This window comes from Rosa rugosa, chromosome 2 (assembly GCF_958449725.1).
Source record: "Rosa rugosa chromosome 2, drRosRugo1.1, whole genome shotgun sequence".
In the NCBI taxonomy this organism is placed as follows: Eukaryota; Viridiplantae; Streptophyta; class Magnoliopsida; order Rosales; family Rosaceae; genus Rosa; species Rosa rugosa.
In genome coordinates this window covers 71,470,955-71,489,213 of record NC_084821.1, presented here as the reverse complement: position 1 = coordinate 71,489,213, position 18,259 = coordinate 71,470,955, and the positions used below count along the sequence as shown (strand labels likewise).

The 18,259-nt window shown below is 37.0% G+C and overlaps 3 protein-coding genes and 1 long non-coding RNA gene across 12 annotated transcripts; 1 reads left to right on the top strand and 3 right to left on the bottom strand.

Moving 5' to 3' along the window:
- Positions 1 to 1,275: 1,275 nt before the first annotated feature.
- Positions 1,276 to 6,957, bottom strand: LOC133729926 (uncharacterized). 3 transcript variants are annotated; one of them, XM_062157553.1, is made up of 3 exons: positions 6,629 to 6,957; positions 3,775 to 3,858; positions 1,276 to 2,111 (listed from the first exon to the last, which is right to left on the bottom strand). In XM_062157553.1, the coding sequence occupies exons 1-3, from the start codon at positions 6,776 to 6,778 to the stop codon at positions 1,470 to 1,472; spliced, it is 876 nt and encodes a 291-aa protein (XP_062013537.1). In that variant the 5' UTR covers positions 6,779 to 6,957; the 3' UTR covers positions 1,276 to 1,469. The 3 variants fall into 3 exon arrangements, with proteins under 3 accessions (XP_062013537.1, XP_062013539.1, XP_062013538.1); XM_062157555.1 differs by having other exon boundaries at positions 3,775 to 3,863; positions 6,629 to 6,769; XM_062157554.1 differs by lacking the exon at positions 3,775 to 3,858 and having other exon boundaries at positions 6,629 to 6,934.
- On the top strand, positions 2,118 to 6,397 carry LOC133729927 (uncharacterized). 7 transcript variants are annotated; one of them, XR_009856551.1, is made up of 7 exons: positions 2,118 to 2,671; positions 2,993 to 3,288; positions 3,520 to 3,565; positions 4,192 to 4,254; positions 4,581 to 4,659; positions 5,134 to 5,200; positions 6,106 to 6,397. It is a non-coding gene; the product is annotated as an uncharacterized LOC133729927 (long non-coding RNA). The 7 variants fall into 7 exon arrangements; XR_009856552.1 differs by having other exon boundaries at positions 2,983 to 3,288; XR_009856550.1 differs by adding an exon at positions 5,977 to 6,011 and having other exon boundaries at positions 2,118 to 3,288.
- Positions 6,958 to 7,136: 179 nt separating the features above from the next.
- LOC133729925 (probable F-box protein At4g22030) lies at positions 7,137 to 9,092 on the bottom strand. The gene has a single exon (XM_062157552.1). It carries the CDS (start codon positions 8,979 to 8,981, stop codon positions 7,668 to 7,670), a length of 1,314 nt encoding a protein of 437 aa, XP_062013536.1. The 5' UTR covers positions 8,982 to 9,092; the 3' UTR covers positions 7,137 to 7,667.
- A 5,628-nt stretch (positions 9,093 to 14,720) lies between these two features.
- Positions 14,721 to 17,429, bottom strand: LOC133733587 (peroxisomal membrane protein PMP22-like). Its single transcript, XM_062161227.1, has 7 exons — positions 17,256 to 17,429; positions 16,888 to 16,986; positions 16,023 to 16,124; positions 15,749 to 15,824; positions 15,385 to 15,455; positions 15,210 to 15,295; positions 14,721 to 15,073 (listed from the first exon to the last, which is right to left on the bottom strand). The coding sequence occupies exons 1-7, from the start codon at positions 17,313 to 17,315 to the stop codon at positions 15,019 to 15,021; spliced, it is 549 nt and encodes a 182-aa protein (XP_062017211.1). The 5' UTR covers positions 17,316 to 17,429; the 3' UTR covers positions 14,721 to 15,018.
- Between the last annotated feature and the right edge of the window lie 830 nt (positions 17,430 to 18,259).

The following is an 18,259-nucleotide window of genomic DNA, read 5'->3' as shown; positions in this document are numbered from 1 at the left end:
GGATCACAAAAATCCCGTTTTGATTATTTTATAATTTGCTCCGTTGTTTGACTTTGAAAAATTATATAAAAAAATTGAATCGAGATTTTGAGCTTTATCAGTTCTAGAATTACTTAAAACCCATGATTTAGGAGTGCAAAGATTTTGGTGAGAAAATAAAAATATGTGATTTTGGATAAAAAATCATGTGCATAGTCCACAATTTTTTGTGAAAAATTACCATCTTGGAATTATTATTATTATTGAGAGAAAAATTTCAATATTGGTTCTTACAGAGATTTTTCAATGTGCTAAGTCTCGCTGCCATGAGCACTGTTACCTCGATTGCATGTGCGTGGGTTACAGACACCTCTACCTTCACTAGACATGGACATCCTTAGCCTTATTTCCATGGTTACGGGCATGTTCACCGTTAACCTCGCTTGTTATGCCCACAGTTAGCTTCACTTGTATAAGGTGGGCTCTGTTAGCCTCGCTTAAATGGGTGTGGACACCGTTTGCCTCTCTTAGATAAAAGGGAAAATCTCACAAACAGTACCTGACCTATCGGCCACTAATAACTTTCGTACCTCAAGTTCAAAAAATATCAGATTGGTACCTGAACTTCTGACCCCGACCCAATATCAATACCTGGGAACAGTAAAATCGTTAACGGGGTTAATTTTGAAGGGTAAATATGTCATTTCACTGTTCATCATCTCCAAAACTCTCCCCTCTCTCTGCAATACCAGATTTCTTCTTCTTCATACCTCATCACCACACTATCAACCAACCTTTCACTTCTTCAATAGCCACCGTCCCATCCACCACCAACTCCTCTCACCTCTCCTTTGGTCGATTTGGGTTTGTGTGTGTGAGGTATGAAGAAGATAATGAAAAATCTGGGTTTGCAGAGAGAGAGAGGGGAGAGTTTTGGAGATGATGAACAGTGAAATGACAGATTTACCCTTCAAAAATTAACTCCGTTAACGATTTTACTGTTCCCAGATACTGATATTGAGTCGGGGTCAGAAGTTCAGGTACCAATCTGATATTTTTTGAACTTGAGGTACGAAAGTTATTAGTGGCTTGAAGTTCAGGTACTGTTTGTGAGTTTTTCCCTAGATAAAATGCAACAATTTTGGCAGTGTGGACAAGCTCAAGCTAATACTAAATGTGGGCAAGATCAAGCGAACACCAAGCATGGGAGCAATGCCTCCAAAACACCAAGTGTTAGAGCAAAGTGCTACCACTTAACCTCACTAAGCTGATAAAGAAAAATGATAAGATAGAATATAATCAGTTTAATAATAAAACTCTATTGGACTGGAATTGGTGGATTTCAAGTGTCATTTTCGTCTTTATGAATAAAATTTACATCATTCAACAAAAACGAAACTACCATCATGCTTATTCTGAAATTTAAGAGTTTACATTTCACAACTTCCCACTACCCAACATTAGAACAGAACCCCAACCATGAACAAGCACTAATTCCCCACTCTTCCGATTCTTAAATTGATAGGATAGTTCACAGCCTTCTGTCCATCTCCGCCATCAGCATTCCAAGCTTGCTTAAATGCCTCCATCACCTCATCACTCAGAAGGTCAACACCCTTTTCCTTAGCCGTCTGATAAGCTGACCACGACCGTATGTACGTGAAAAAATCATCCAAACCCATCAATCTCTCCGAAGCAAACTCGAATGGTCCTGTATTGCCTTCTCCGCTAACCGGCTCAAACGGAAAATCAATAGTGCTGTACTTCTTGTCCACTAATTTACGCGCCCGATCCCAGTAGGGTTCGACATCAATGGAATAGAATCGATCGAAGACGGTGTCTACATTGTTGTTAACTCTAGGCACAGTGTAGCACCATGCAGCAATGACCCCATTGGGTTTCTTCAGCACCCATTTCATTTGTTCGTAGAAACTTGGGAGGTCAAACCAATGGAGGGCTTGTGCAACGGTCACTAAATCAACACTTGATTTTGGGGCCAATTTTTGTTCAATTTCGGGTATGGTCAGGACTGGAGGAGTGTGCTCATAGCGAACATTGGGGAGTTTTGGAGCGCAATCAAGTTGCTTTTGGCTTGTGTCTGTGGCCACCACATTCTTGAAGATCTCAGATAGCTGAAATGAATAAAAACCGTAAAGCCTATATCAAAAAGATATGTATGTATGGAAGACAGACGACTTATTTACTTTTACTATATATAAAACGTCAGTTAACTGTTCATAAGCAGTTTTACTGTTCATAAGCCGTTTACTGTTTTGTAAGCTATTTTGATGTGTCGGCTGGAGTTGAGCCGATTCCTATATACACCGACCTATCTAGAAGCCCCCTCTATCTAGAACAGGAAATCTCGAAGCCTCTGTTTACACTGACAAAAGCAAGCATCTATGATCTATCTACAAATCTGGAAGCCTCTAATCCCACCGACCGAAGCCTCTATATATACTGAAATTCGTTGTTTCCGGTTATCGGGTTTGGTTGTCAATCAAAGCTTTCGTAGAGTTATTCGGTTGTGATCAAAGTTTGTTTGTTGTTCGTCAAGCACACAGAGAGAGGGAGAGAAAAACGGGGGAAGAAGGAAAAGAAGAAGGAGAGAGAGAGAGTGGGTCTCAATTGTGACGAACGAAGAAGCAGCTCTAAGCGACTGAGGCTAGGAGAAGAAGATAGAACGTTGACTGTAAGTGGGCTTTGAACCGTTTTCATTTATTTCATTCCAGTAATTTCTGGGTATTTATTGCTGCTTCAATGCATTCGAGGAATAAGATGCGAGCGATTTCCTCTTTTTCTAGGGATGTAGTTGTATGACCACGATTGAGTGAGTGGGTTATTTGTTACGATTGAGTGAGTGTTATGTGAGTTTGATTTGTGAATTTCGATTCAGTCATTTTCAGAGACAGGTTTTTCTTTTGTTTGTTTTTGGTTGTGCAATTTGTCCTTAGTTTCTTAGAGTATTCTTCATGTTCTTTGATTCTGGATCTGTTTGTTTAGCATTAAATAGTGTCTGCCATGTTTGGTTTATGGAATTGCTTATGACAACTGTCACCAATACTCGACTCCAAAGCGGGTTATTAGTTCCTTAAGGTGAGTTATCTATTGCTGTATTCTTTTTTTCAAGTTTGGAGGTGGAATCTTTATCTGCTCTAAGTGGGCGAGCTATAATCCCGGTTGGCTTTTGAGTATCTGAGAATTTGATTGTGGAATTAATTTTTGTTTTTGTGGTTTATGTTTGTTTTGAATTGATTTGTGATTTGTGAATGTATTTGCAGCAACAGGAGGGAGAGTGAGTGCTTAATGGTAAGTTTCATGAGTTATTTTCTTCTGTAATTTTTGTTTGAGTTGGGTGTTTGATAAGCTTTGCATCTTTTGTTTTAACTTAGGTCAGGTTTGAATAAGCTTTGTAGATCAATAAGCAAGTAGTTTGAATAGGAAAAAACGACTGGAATTTGGAAGATTTTTTTTTTTTTTTTTAAATTTATCTGATTAGTAGTGTCTGATGTAATTGCTTTATGGGGTTTTCTTTTGCAGTGAGAAAAAGAGGAGGGCGAATCAGTTTGTGTTTCTTTTGAAGAAGGTACATATCAAAACTAGAGCAGATTTAAATCATTAAGCATAAGAACGCCTGCACACTCAACCATAAATATTGTGAAAAGAAAGAACCAAGCAACAAACACATAGTGATATCAAGGTCAAACATGTAAAGCTACTGGGTATTATTCATTGGGAGCCGCCAACCATGAATATATCCATTCATTATATGATATCAGTATATATGCAGTTTACCTTCTCTGATAAAACAAGGCATAGATGGGTAGTATTCATTGGGAGCCACCAACCATCTATGATATCAGTATATATGCAGTTTAACTTCTCTGATAAAACAAAGCATACATGAGTAATGATTTAACTGATAATTCAATGTTAAGAACAGATGAAGAAAACAAAGCATAATGAGTAATGATTTCAGTGCTCGACAGTCTAAAGTTCATTGGGAGTATTAGCAATAATTTTTTTTTAACTTCTGTTGCAATGAATTTCTCAGTTTGATATTATTGCTAGGGGATGCTGGGACTAAGGTTTCGATTATATTTACATACATGCATTTTTTCATTTCTTTCTCAGTTTGCACAAGAGAAAACTGAGAATTGATATATCACATCTGTGTTTTTAATGTTAAACTATGATTGATTTTGTATGCAGGTCTCACCTGCTACTACTATTATTGCTGCAGCTGATTTATCTGTTGTGAAATAGGTGTGCAAGGTCGGTGTTTTTTCTTTTGGTCCGTATTGTTGATCTCCTACCTCTGTTTTTAGCTTTTCAGTATGTAATAGATTGGGACTTCCTATAATCTGAGATCGATATAGTAGAGGACCAAATATTCAATCTTCTTTTGATTTTGTTAGTATAAGGAGTGACAAAATAATATGAGTTTGTTTTTGTGCCTGCAATTTAACAAAGATATCATTTTGCATATCAATTTGGATAGGACAATCATAGTATGAATTGGTTTCTTTTGCCACTTTCTGCCTACAATTTAACAAAGTCAGATATCATTTGGATAGGACAATAATTGGTTTCTTTTGCAGGGTCTATTAGCAGAATACTAGAAGAGATCAGAAATAGGAACTTCTCCTTCTTGCCACCTGTCCTGTCTTTCGATGTCAAGTAATATAACTATATTCCTTTGTTTTTCATTTTTATGTCATTGACCTTGGCTTGAAACATCATGTGCTTTCTGCATATTAGTACAGTACCTGATATTTTAGGTAGTTTTTGATTCTTTGCTTGGATAATTTTGAAGTTTTTAAATTATTTGGGTGCATATGCTTTGGGAATTATTTTTTGTAGTCATTCGTGAACATGGACCTTTCTTATGAGGAAATTGAGACAGCAAAGAATTCTACATGTAAAAATTTGTCATTACAAAATAACTACAGTTTTAAATTTACGAGTAATAGTGGTAGACTTTTCAATTATTTGTCCTTTATGCTCATTTGTAATAGTGGTATTAACCAGGAAAGAGGAAGAGTTTTTTGGGGTTAAGTTTTTTTTTTTTTTTTTTTTTTTTTTGTTGTTGTCGTCATCGGCTCTGAAAGCTTCCAATCTGTCTAATTTTTGTTCAGTGCGGTTTTCTTGCAGTTGGCTACTATTTGATTGGATTCAATGGATTATTGTTTGAATAAAGAGTGTAGGGATTCCTCGGATGGTAAACTTTTTTCATCAATAATATCTTATTTTTCAGATACCTGTTTATGTTTGATTGGGTATAAATTTGATTTAACAACTATACATCTGTTTGCCAGTCGTATGATTTGTAAAGGATACATTTCAATTTAGCATGCGGTATGTCATATAGTTACATAACCATTGCAATGATTATCTTCAGATACAGCAACTTTCTGCATCCTTATCTTTACAAACATGCATGTTCTAGGACCTTCTATGGGCAGAATTGTATAAAACTAATCTACTAACTTCTATTTGGGGGTTTGATTGAATTACATACAAGCTATATATATTAATAGGCTATCATCATTCCGAAGCTTTCAGAGTTTTACCAATTTCAACAAACTTTCTATAGGAAGGATGTAGCTGGGAACAGAGGAAGGGGTATCTGTTAAACAAAAATCTTAACAAACTAAATATATATACTATAAAACCAACTGCATTGGTTTCTCATCTTAGACAGAATTCATTATTAGTTTAATGCAAAAACAGCCAACTGGAAAGCAATAGTCATGTTTCTAATCCTCCGGTCAATAAATCTATGTAGCAAGAAGCGAGTAGCAAACATGCTGCTTAATTTACATGGTGGTATTTCATATACATTTATTCATGTTCATATTGATGAGAGCCCTTTGCTTTCAAAGATCGAGTTTTATAGATTAAAAATGATAATTCCTGTGTTTGGATCATTTGGTTTATCTTACGTGGTTGATGCCATTTGGGAAAACATCGGTGTATGGGGACATCATTATGTAGGATTTGGTATAACCATCTGCTGGCTTTCCCTTTAGGTAGGCTATTTTTGCATTAAACTAATAATGAGTTATGTCTATGATGAGAAACATGTGCTAATTATTTGACATTTTGTGTGGTTATGCCATGTAGACAAATGATGAAATGAAAGTGGCTGAATTGGAAGAAGTTGGCAAGTGAGATTGCAAAATTGAAGGCCTTACTCACTGGCAAGTCTTCCAAGCTACTAATATTTTGGCGACCTAATTTAATTTGCTGAGCGTGATTTCTTCCAATGTCACAGAAAAAGAAAAGGGATTGTATCTTAAATCTTTTAGAGCATGACACCTATGGCTTATTGAAAAAAGGAACTATTAATATGTAAAATGTAATGTCAATACATTGCTATAAAACCCGCAGCAACGCGCGGGGTGCTGTTTCTAGTCTATTATATTATTAAGGAATAAGTCAATAAATGACCAAATTGCTCCAACAATAACAAATAAAACAAAGCAAAATAATCGAATGATACGAAAAAAGAGGAATATGCTATATTAGTTTCTTATCGTTAGGCAATTTAGACAGCAAATTGCCCATTCACAAAAAAGGAGACCATCACTTTCCGGAACCAATAGATTAATATTGCGAATTTGGGATGTTGGAAAGAGAAACTTACGGATCGGGCAGCCTGGCCGCTACCGGTGCCGACGTCCCATGCAAGGTCGAGGGCGGCAGCCTTGGAAGCAATGAACTGAAACAGCTTTTCTGGGTAACCTGGCCGAGCCATAGCGTACTGCTTTGATTGTTTGATGAACAGATCCGCCATGTCTCTCTTTTCCTCTCAAAGTTTGGTACCAGTTGACGTAAGAAATTGGAGATAATATGAGATGTGAAGGTCACCACGTATTATATAGTTTATATACTACGATCTTCAATTTGGGTTATACCTGGGGAAGGAAATGGACTAGTGGTAGTGAGATTGGCGTGGCCCAATTGGGAATCAACATCTCATCGCGCAGTTGTATTTTGACCGAGGAGTAGAGTTTCGAATGCTATTCTCTGCACTTCAGGGAATGGAATTTCAATTAGGACACTTGGTACTTGGTAACTTCCCAGCAAGACATATAGCACATAATCTAATGTTATCAGGTTCTCTTCGGTCTATTAATCGAGTGACAATAGATAATTAAGAGTGTTCAACTAACCAATCATGTTGAGTGACAGTAGAAGTTATTATAAACGAAGCCTCAATTGTTGTTGACTATAAAATATAAATGACTAAAGTAGAGTTGTTGTGACAAGAAAATGCCTCAATACTCAGCCAGAAAATGCTAGAGCCCATCCTTTTTAGCGACAATGAGTTTTTTCTTTGTTCACTTTTGGGGCTCTCTTTAATCAAAATATGTTTATGGGCTTTGCATAATTTGAATTTGATCAGATATTGAGCCTTACTAAACAAGGCATTATCTCAACCTGAGACCTAACAGTGCTACTGATTGCGGGGCTGTATGAAATGGTAAACCAACTCCATGTATAATAATCATTGTATATATTTAGTCTACTAATATATGGAGCCGATCTATAATCATATGTCAATGTATTGATAAACTGTAAATTTCCTTTGACGTTAAATAAATAGATAACATATATTACTTCACAAGACTAAACAAGTTTAAGGGTTAAGCCAACATAACATGCACTAGAAGTCTACTAGTCTAGAACAGCTTGCTTCCATAAGAAAAGACAGAAAGATGCTTGAGTTCTGATAGGCTCCTTCCCAGCTGCAAAGCCACCTTCATTTCAAGCACTTGCCCATTCTCCCTTCTCCCAACTTCTTTTTCTCTTAAATTTGCTTCTATGGTCTCTTGCATGAGCCTAAAGAAACCAGCATTGCTTCTATACATTTCAACCACCATTCCAACTTGACCCCCATGCTCTATTGTGTTCACCACACTTGCCAAAGCTCCCCCAATGACTCCTACCATCCCGCTCCAAACTCCAAAAGTACTACAACCCAAAAAAGCAGATCCCAAAGCTGCAAGCCCTGTTAAAAGAGGGCCAGAAATGGCTAGAATTCTGTTAATTTTCAAGGCTATCTCGGTCAACCTCAGGTACTCTGGCACATCCTTGCTCTTCAATACCCCAACAATCTCTGTCATTTCCTCTTCAAGTTTTGCACTCCAACTGTTGGATCTATTTGCCAATCTTCCTTCAATTCCTTGATCAGGTACTCCTCGTCGGCTAAGCTGCTTCTGTTGCGGCCACCATATTGCAGGCTCCACAGTTTTGGGAAATTTGTCAAGCATTTCACCTAATAAAGGAAGTGGATATGCCCTGTCCAATGCCAACACTTTCTCTATAGCTTCTTTCACGTCCATTGTATTCGGGTTTTGAAGAGACACTGTTGTTTGAATCTGGCTATGAAGCTGCTTGAACAATCTGGCTGCAATTCTCTGTTCTTCGGCTAGTTGGGACGGCTGGATCATGTTCATCACCACCAACATTCCAGTGGCTGCTACATAGAGAAGAGCGGAAGAGACCTTGAGTGCCGTAAAGGGTACTCCAGCACTTGCAGTACTGCTAGCTGCAATTCCTGCAATGGTTGCAGCAGTGAGAGTGATCACATTGATGGAACTCAGAAGGAGGTGGTTCCAATTGTCGCGCTGTGCTCCAATGTTCTTGTGCATCTCCACTCTATCAGCAACTACCTCCATGATTGCATATATCTCAGACATCACCACTGGATCACAAAGTTTTGCACTACTATGTAATGCAGAATTAGTACTGTGAATGGTAGGATTAGAATCAATTTCCTTTTGCACAGTGGAGCTTGGAATTTTGTAAGCACCAGTTTTCATGTCCAAGCCCTCAACCAAACTTCTGGTTGGGAGCTTGGGAAGAGAAGTAAGTGGACTCACCTTGCCATTTGGTGCATTATTGGTTGCTACAATAACTACTCCTTTAGGAATACGCTTTTGATTTGAAGAATCCCTCAAAGGAAATATGGTTGAGACTTGAAAGGTTGCCATAAATTCAGTGGCAAGGTAGATCAAATTATTCACTTCCTATGAGTTTCGCTTGTGGTAGTGGATTGGATTGGATTGGTTTTAAGCTGAGAGGAGAATGTAGTGAAAGCGAAAGGGAATGGAAACCAGTATGGTAGTTATATACTTGTGCTGGTAGTTATATACTTGTGTGTGTGTTTGTGTGTGTGTGTGTGTAAGAGGCAGTACTGTTTGAATATTGGCTCATGTTGGGGTTTGAGCTTTGACACAAAATTCAGTTTGGCTGGCTTAGGTTTCATACATTATTGACATTCAAGTTTCAACCCCTAATAACGAGTAGAACTCACTAGGGCCAATGCCTGATTAATTTGGGACCAAAGGTAACTTGTTTTAGGCCTTCCATACCGAGAAATTAGTAAAGAATCTAAGTTAATCAATTCATGAAAGGACGGCAAATGTTATGTGTTATAATGAAAACAAAAATGGATTGTAATATACAAGAATGTCAAAATAATATCTCTTTTAGCGTTCTTATAGATGACAGACCATGCATGATTTCGATCAACTATAAAAATGAAATATTAGTACTAATAATAAAGAATTGGGAAAAATTCACCAACGGTGTCTGGACACTTAGGGGACTTTCAGAATGATACCTGAACTTACAAAGTTATCAATGTGATACCTGAACTCATTTTTTCGTATCAACGTAGTACCTACGACCAATTTCCGTCACGGCTCTGTTAAATTTTGCACGTGTAACGCACGTGAGGTCGAAAATGAGGGCAAAAAGACTTATTTACCCTCAAAAGTTTTTTTTTTTCCGTTTTCTTTCTTTCTTTTTCTTTTCTTTTCTTTCTTTCTTTCAATTTTTTTTATTAAAGATTGTGTTTGCTCAAAATCCTGAATTGGAAACAGGTTCTTATGCCAACTCCGGGAAATGGGTTCTTCCCAGAAAAGCTCCCAATGGAGGAGCGTCTTCGACGGCGTGAAACTCAAGACCATCCCATCAATGCCAGATCTAATGGCCGAGATCAACACTGCAATTTGCAATCTTGAATACGCACGCGCCTCTGTTCTTCTCGAATCTACGTCCCCTTCTTCTTCCTCTTCTTCAATCTCAAAGAATGAGAGCTCTGCTCAACCTCAGTTTGATGCCCGGAAAGCGGATCAGGCTTACAAGGCAAGCTGTGCTGCCTTGGCTGCTGGGAAGCTCGATGAGGCTCTTCTGTCATTGAATGTTTCGCTTTCGAAATGCCCACCTGATCAGACCTCTGCCGTTGCGAAGCTTCATTCGCTTATCTCTCTCACATCTCAGTAGCTGCACAAACCCACCAACTGAATTTATTGATGCAGCTTTTTCAGGTGTTGTATCAGATCGAAACAGTAGCCAGACCCAACAGCAGCGGCCATGGAAGATCGAAACAGCAACCTGTCCAAACCATTGGTAATGATGTCGCCGTCACTGCAAGTCGCCGCCGCCGTAATCGAACTCCCACCGAACCCAATCTGGAGCCACCCCTACCAAACGTCACCCCCGGTGCGTTACCGTCTCCAAACCCGATCGAACCGGCAACCAGATCCCACTCCGGCAGCCATGGCGATCCGATCTGGTCCCATACTCCTCTCAGCCCTTCAACCCACTTACCTTCATCTCCCACAATGAAACAACCTCAAGCACAACACCAGTCCAACAATACCATGAATTGAACACTGAACCTAGCACATAGAACCCAAGCACAACACCAGTCCAACAATAAGGCGTACTCGCGCCGTCGGGGAAGAACTCCGAAGAAGAAGAAGAAAGAAAGAAATAAAAAAGAAGAAAGAAAGAAAGAAATAAAGAAAGACAGTAAAAAAAAACTTTTGAGGGTAAATAAGTCTTTTTGCCCTTATTTTCGGCCTCACGTGAGTCACACGTGCAAAATTTAACAGAGCCGTGACGGAAATTGGTCGTAGGTACTACGTTGATACGAAAAAATGAGTTCAGGTATCACATTGATAACTTTGTAAGTTCAGGTATCATTCTGAAAGTCCCCTAAGTGTCCAGACACCGTTGGTGAATTTTTCCCTAAAGAATTTACTATAAAACATGAACAATTTAGGAACATATTAGTGCTATGTGTGTTTGAGAGGATCTGATCGATATGTAAGGGATATTTGTTAAATTTGACCGATAAATTGCAACTAGCAAGGACAAAATTGCATAAAAGGAAAATAATAATGGGCCTCAGAGATATGATACGTACTTCGAGGGTAGAAGTTGTCAATGTTACTAAACCAATATTTTAAAGTGTCATTCAAAATACAAACATTCAAATAACATATCATATTCAGATACAATTAAAATGCAATAGTACGTGTAAAACACTTAACATTCAAAATTAGCAGTGAGGTGCCTGTACTGTAGCATCATAAGAACCATCGGAGTCAATGAGCTTCTGACTGCGGGACTAGACGCTCACGCTCTCTAGAGTAATCTGACTAATATATCCATACAACAAGCAGCTCCACAATTCCCACAGTATATAAGAGTACATTTGGCACCTTATAAATAAATATAAAACATTCAACTTACATAAACTATAACTAGTCCAAAGTATTATTACACATGCCAATAATTTCTTTTTCAAAATACTTTGATACCAGTACTGACTAGTCTATATAGTTATGTTCAAAATTGTTAACGTTGTTACTCTTATAATTTCCTCCAACATCTTAATGGAATTGATAACACCTATATAATTTTGATAATGCAAATGTAAAAACATATACATATAAACTCTAAAAGCTAGAACTCGATTTTGTTGGTGCATTTATAGTTTGATATCATGTTGGAGAGTTGATACACTGGCCTTCACATTAAATTCAAGCTAGAAAAAGAACACGATGTGTGCCTCTAAGAAACTGTTCTATTTTCACGTATATTGAACAAGAAAACTATATAGTGCAGATCGCTAGAATGGCAGACACACTAGTCGATCACCAGCTTACTAATTTGACCACTTCTCAATTCTCTGTTTCGTTTGATGATAAGAGGGTTTTGTTGTTTAATCTAATCCAAACAATGTGTTAAATTTTATTCATGGAATAAAAACATGTTCCACGAAACCAATAATGCAGTACAGTCATGCCATCTTATTCTTTAATTTTACGTTAATTTAGTTTATCTTCATAGTTCGACACAGTTGTGCACGTGGTTTTTATGATATTTGTACTGGAAAGAAGTTGATTATTTCTTTGGTTGTAGGATTATTCTGGTTCTTTTAAATACCAGAAAAATCTTAACAAAATCTGCACGCTAACTCAATATTTGTCGTAAACTGTTGGGGTTACCTGCATTTTTCTTAATCTATTTCTCAGTTTTGCTAATAGCATTGTAGCCCTTAGTGGCATTGCTCCTCATCCTATGATGTCAAGGTCTTGTATATATGGTTCATTCAACTACTCAGGTAGGGTAGTGATGTGGGTGCTTAGTGATGAAAGTGTTCTTCAGCAGCTACAGTGGTTTCTTCTTTTTGTGCGATCGAATTACACATTGTCTCTAAATCATGAGTCAAATCCTACTATTATTTTAACGAGTTCTTGCATTATCGATCTCTCAGAATATACATACATAGGTTGCAATGTTTCTCAGTCTTGCACTACAAACATTGACTTGGGATATGCACACAAACACAATGTGCATGCTTTATGTGGATTGTCAATAAGAGTCAGCCATGCATGGATCCCAAGCTTCATGTTAGATATATAGCACATGTTTTTATTTATCCCAACGACCAAGCTGTTCGTCTATGGTTCCATGCTACACACACAAGGATTCAGTATTCCAATCGCTTAACGTATACGGAAAGATCAACCCGGCCAATTAAGCTAGCCACACACCCATAGTGGCACTGCTACTATATAAAATATGATTCATGAAGTATTCCAATTACAGCGTAATGTCATTCGGCGCGCCGATCATATATATTTTCTAGCTTTAGTTATATCACGTATCTTGCTTGAATTAATTCACAAATAATTTCTCAAAAGATAAATTGCTCAGTGGTGTTATATATTTTCACTTAGCTTTAGTTATATCACTATCACTTAGCTTTAGACGAAGTGGTGTTAGCTCAGTGGTTAGAGCACCCACTACCTATGTACGAAGTCATGGGTTCGAGTCACCATGGTTTCAGGAGTGAAACCCTTTGATCCTCTTTTTAAAAAAAGAAAAAAATTCACAAATAATTTCTCAAAAGATAAATTGCATCTCTTTAATTAAACTTCATTAATTATTCATCCAAAAATACAATTTGCAGTTCTCTTTTTGTGTTTGAGGAAGATACACAACTATGTTGTTTAAGCACTACATCATAGGTGGTTAGGTACTCCTAGTTTAAACACAAGAAATATATTTCTCAAGGAAATTGCATGTTCATGAGATCTTGCCCTATTAATTTTCTCCTTTTATACTTCTTTCTTGTAAAGAAAGAATACTCTAGTTTACTTTTAGTTTCATTCAACACCCTAAATACGTCAGCGTTGATTACACATTTACAATTATATGTACAATTGCACATGCTTTTAAGCATAATCATAAATGTCAAAATCTTAACTAGAGTTGATTACACATACCATTGAAAGTGTACTATCGTACATAAAAAAGGATTTTAAAACGATAATATTTCTTTAGTTCATTTATATTTATAGTTTGTTATCATGTTAAATGATTAATGCATCATCACATGCAATTTAAGCTAGAAAAAAAACATATGTGCCTAATATTCATATTATCATACTGAAATTGTTTGCCATAACATTCCCATGCTAAATTTCATAGATTCAGAAATATGTGGATGAAAGAGATGATCGATGGAGCAGATTCTCTAAACTTAGACAAAGTCTCCTTGTCGAGAGTTTGGATACTTAGGTTCTTTCTTTTCAAGTCCAAAAAATCCTAACAAATCTTCATGCTAACCACCAATTCGTATTTAGGTGTTTTTAATTTATTTGTGAAGTTTTTGCCCATGGCTTTTGTAGCTACAAGCCTAGTGGTTCATTCTATGATGTCAAGGTCTTGTGTGGTTCATTTAACTCCTCATAGTGGTTCATTCTATGATGTAAAGTGATGTGGGTGCTTAATGTGCTCACTACTTGGCAGAAGATGATGTCTTTTCTTCTTTTTCAGAAGTAGTGGTTTCTTCTTTATTTGCAGGTTCCGCATTCTCTCTAAATGAGTTAAACCCAGAATGGTATATCTTTTGAACGTCCGTCCTCAGTAGTATCTGCTACAGAAATCTTTCAAAAATACTTAGGGACATGGACTTAGAATGCAAGCAATGTATATTGTTTTCATGAATTGTCAATACTAGTCGGCCATCCCAAGCTTCACTCTAGATTACACCCTTTTTTGTTTTGTTTTTTATAAGAAAAATATATAAATAATTAAAAACAATAATCAAGACCTGGATTTAGAATGACAGACAGCTTAGGTTCGATTTGTAAAGAATATAATTATCAGCCCTCAATCTAAGGTGAGATCCACCATCAATGTGATAGATTATTCAGAGATCACTCAACCAGTCATCGGTGTCTTCTATGGCTATCAATGTGATAGATTATTCAGAGATCACTCCCCCAGTCATCGGTGTCTTCTATGGCTTATTTGCAACACAAGCAAAATAACTTGGATTTTCTAATTTCTACTACTACTTGTCTCCTGCTTTAAGCTTTGAGCTGCGCACTCACATGCATTTGCGGTTTTCAAGCAAAACCGAGTAAGCAATATGCAGCTTTTGCAGTATCTCTTTGATTGCATTCAGTCAAATTCAAAGCAAAGTTGTCTAGTTAAAAAAATTACATAATCACAGATAGATGTGCAATAATATAGTTGAAATTATGAATGGATAGGAGGCAGGATCACACATTTTTAGCAAACTGCTGCATACAAGAAAATGGGATCCATCACTTATTCATAGAGTTCATGATTGCTGAAGAGAGACCATCGTGAGCTAAAACTACATGTAAATCATGGGGAGCACGAACAACCTTGAGGCTGACTAAAAAGTTATTCTTTTCACTTGGCCTTTGGTAATGCCACAGATCTTGCTTGTAAATTTAGGAATATTCCCCTGAAAACAAAGTTACGAGTTTAAACATAAAGCTAAGAACAGTTATTTTAATAAATAAAAAATCAGGAAAATATGCCAATAATGAACTGCATGTATATGCATAGAGTATATAGGAGTTTAAATTTATTGTTCATACCAGCAAAACCCAACCAAGCTCTGGAAGATGACACGAAATTGGAGTGGTACATACTGGTGATTTATCCACCCCAGAACAGGCCAAAACTGCATTGCCATCCAATTAAGGTTTTATCAGATTATGATATGATTTCTGTTTTCTTATAATGTCTAACAATGACATGACAGAAGTATACCGTCCATGCTGTGTACTGCACTGCCGGAAAGTCCTTCTTAATTTTACTTTTCACATGCATCCATGGTCTTCCTGCATTTTCACATCTTCATTAGACAATGAGCAACAAAGTTCACAGTTACTAACTGTCACTTTAAACATTCATATTAGCTCACACGCTATCATGCCTCTGTCAGGCTGACTTTCTTTGAAAATTTAAGAGCTGTTTGACTCTACAAAAATATTATAATCTCTGTAAAAATAACAAAAATTATATCTTAATCAAATATAAGGGCTTCTAGCTAACTGAGCTCAAACTGCATTTTTCACAAGCCAATATTTCAGACACAAAAAATTGAAGATCAAGGGCTTTGACATTTACTTACCCTCCACAACTAGCCCAAAGTAAAGCATGAAAATCAAGTTATTCCAAGGAGAAGATGTCAATTGTTCCACTAGTACCTGCAAATAATTTCATGAGGACTATGAGCATAACCTTTTAGTTTAAGAAAGGAGAGATTGGAAACTAAGGAACTTAAATACTGATGATTGTGAATATGACGTGAAGGGACCAGAATTCAGCTGATTCTGACATTCAATTATTTTCAATGCTTTTCTCAACAACAAACCAGAGCATGAAGACAAGGAGCGTAAGTCTACCTTCTTGGCTACAGTTTTGTTATCTTTCTTCCCCTTGAAAATTTTGTCCAGTAATAAATGCAGGAAATGCCCAAATGGTCCAAGATAAGCAACTCCAAAAAGCTGCATTCACAAATGCAAGGTTATATCCAAAAAAATAAAAATAAATGCAAGGTTGTAATGGAAAACATGTAACAATGCTGTATAACATATATATTAGGAATTGGCATGTGAGCATAAACTGGAAAGTGAAGCCTTTGTTTCCTTTAGCACATTAATAATTCTAGCCCACTCCTAAAGAGCTACTAGTTATTCATCGAACTACTACAAATCACAGTTAAGACTGCATAATGAGATTGAAGCAACAACCAGGCTGCACTTTGGCAGTTTCTCATTGTAGAGGCATACCTTTCTATTGCTCTATTAGTTCGCAAAAAGGTTTAGTGATATGTTTTCTTTTGACTGTATGCCTTTATCTATAAACCCAGGTCAGGGGTATCTGGTGAGGCTATGGTTGTAGGCATCCGCTCAATTGAAATGCACTCCATTCAAACCAACTTCATTAGTACTTCAAACATTTAAAGTGAGTTTGCAACTCTTATTCTGGACAGACATTGTAGCATTACATCTTACAGCAGCAAAACAAGTAAAACAGACAGGAATGGGGAAGAAATGCAATGTGTGTTTATCACAATGATTAAAAAGAAAGAGCACAACTAACCTAAGGTTAGCATTTTACATTCATCTAGATGAACTGCTTATCATCCAATTACGCAGAATTCGAGGACATACAAGAGCAAGCGCACACATACAAATTAAACACACACATCATTGTGAAATTGGTAAAACAACTAACAACAATCCATGGTGAAGGAGAGAATCATACCACTTTGAGAACAAGCCTTCTTAATTGAAGTTTCTGAATCCCTGTGAGCTTCTGAGACGCTATATCACTGATCGCTGACAAAAACCCAGCTGTGAGTGCCTATCCAAACAACAAAAACAGTGTCACCAAAATCCCAAATCAACAAAATGGTGTAATGGCCAAGACCTCAAAAACACTGAATTGGCCAAGATCCCAACAAATACTACAAATCATAATTGAGTGAAAAAGTCATTATCTTTGAAATCCCAGATAAGAAAAAATGTCTAAAAACACAAAAGTTCCAATCTTTCTGAACTTTTGATCAAAAACAAAAACAAACCAATCATGGGTTTTAAGAGGTAATCAAGGAAAAAGAGACGAGCTTTGACCTTAGTTCTCAATGGATGTCGCTGAAGCTGAATCAAGTACTGCTTTGCTATCGACCCCATGCTTTCCTTGTTACAAAGTCTCCAAGTTCCTCTCCTTAAGAAGCTGAACAGAACTGTTCAGAAATATCTTGGTCTTAGATTCAGGGACTGTCAGAAATGATGGGTGGTCCTACCTATATTGTCCTTTGGGATTTGCCGTAACGGATTACCCATACTCAATGCAATATTACTGTTCTTTAATGAGGAATGCCTCGCATATTCTTCTCGTTTTAGATTTTACCAATTACACTCTTACTCTGTTTTTTTCTTTACCGGCCTGATTCTTCCGTTTTTGTTTTTTGGGGTGTGAATATGTTTCTTTCTTTTCAAGGATTTCTGGAGTGTAAAGGTTGACACAAAGGTTTGAAGCTTTCAGTTGGAAAACTGAAAAGTCAATCGGATCCAAATTGGAATCGCTCAAATTAAACCGGCTAGAGGTTATCCCAAATCCTAACTCCTAAGCATTTCCCATTTGCTTTTGTAGTTCCTTCTTGTATATTGTGGGATTTGTAAGGCCAAGAAAAGGAGAAATGATTCAAGTAAGCTCTTTGTATACAACGTTGGAAATCATAATTATACAAAAGATAGAGAGTTGTAAACCGCATTCTCCAAAAAAAAAAAAAAGAGTTGTAAACCGATGTAGGTCGGTTTGCGTTAGTTCTTTTGCGAAAGTTGTGTGTTATGAAAATTTTACTCTGTGAAGTGTGTTTGGATGAAGGAAAAAAAATATAATTTTATTGATAATGAGGACTTTTAAATTCTTATACGTCAATTACTTTATTGGCATTCTCAACTTGAAAATTATAAATTTTAGGATTAATTTCAGTTTAGTACCCTGTGGTTTGGGGGTAACATCATGTCAGTCCCTGCTCTTTCAATTTGATCAGCAACACCCCTATGCTTTCAATTTCAATCAGCCGTGCCCAAATTTTACTGTTCCGTCCAAATTTTACTTTGTCAATCCA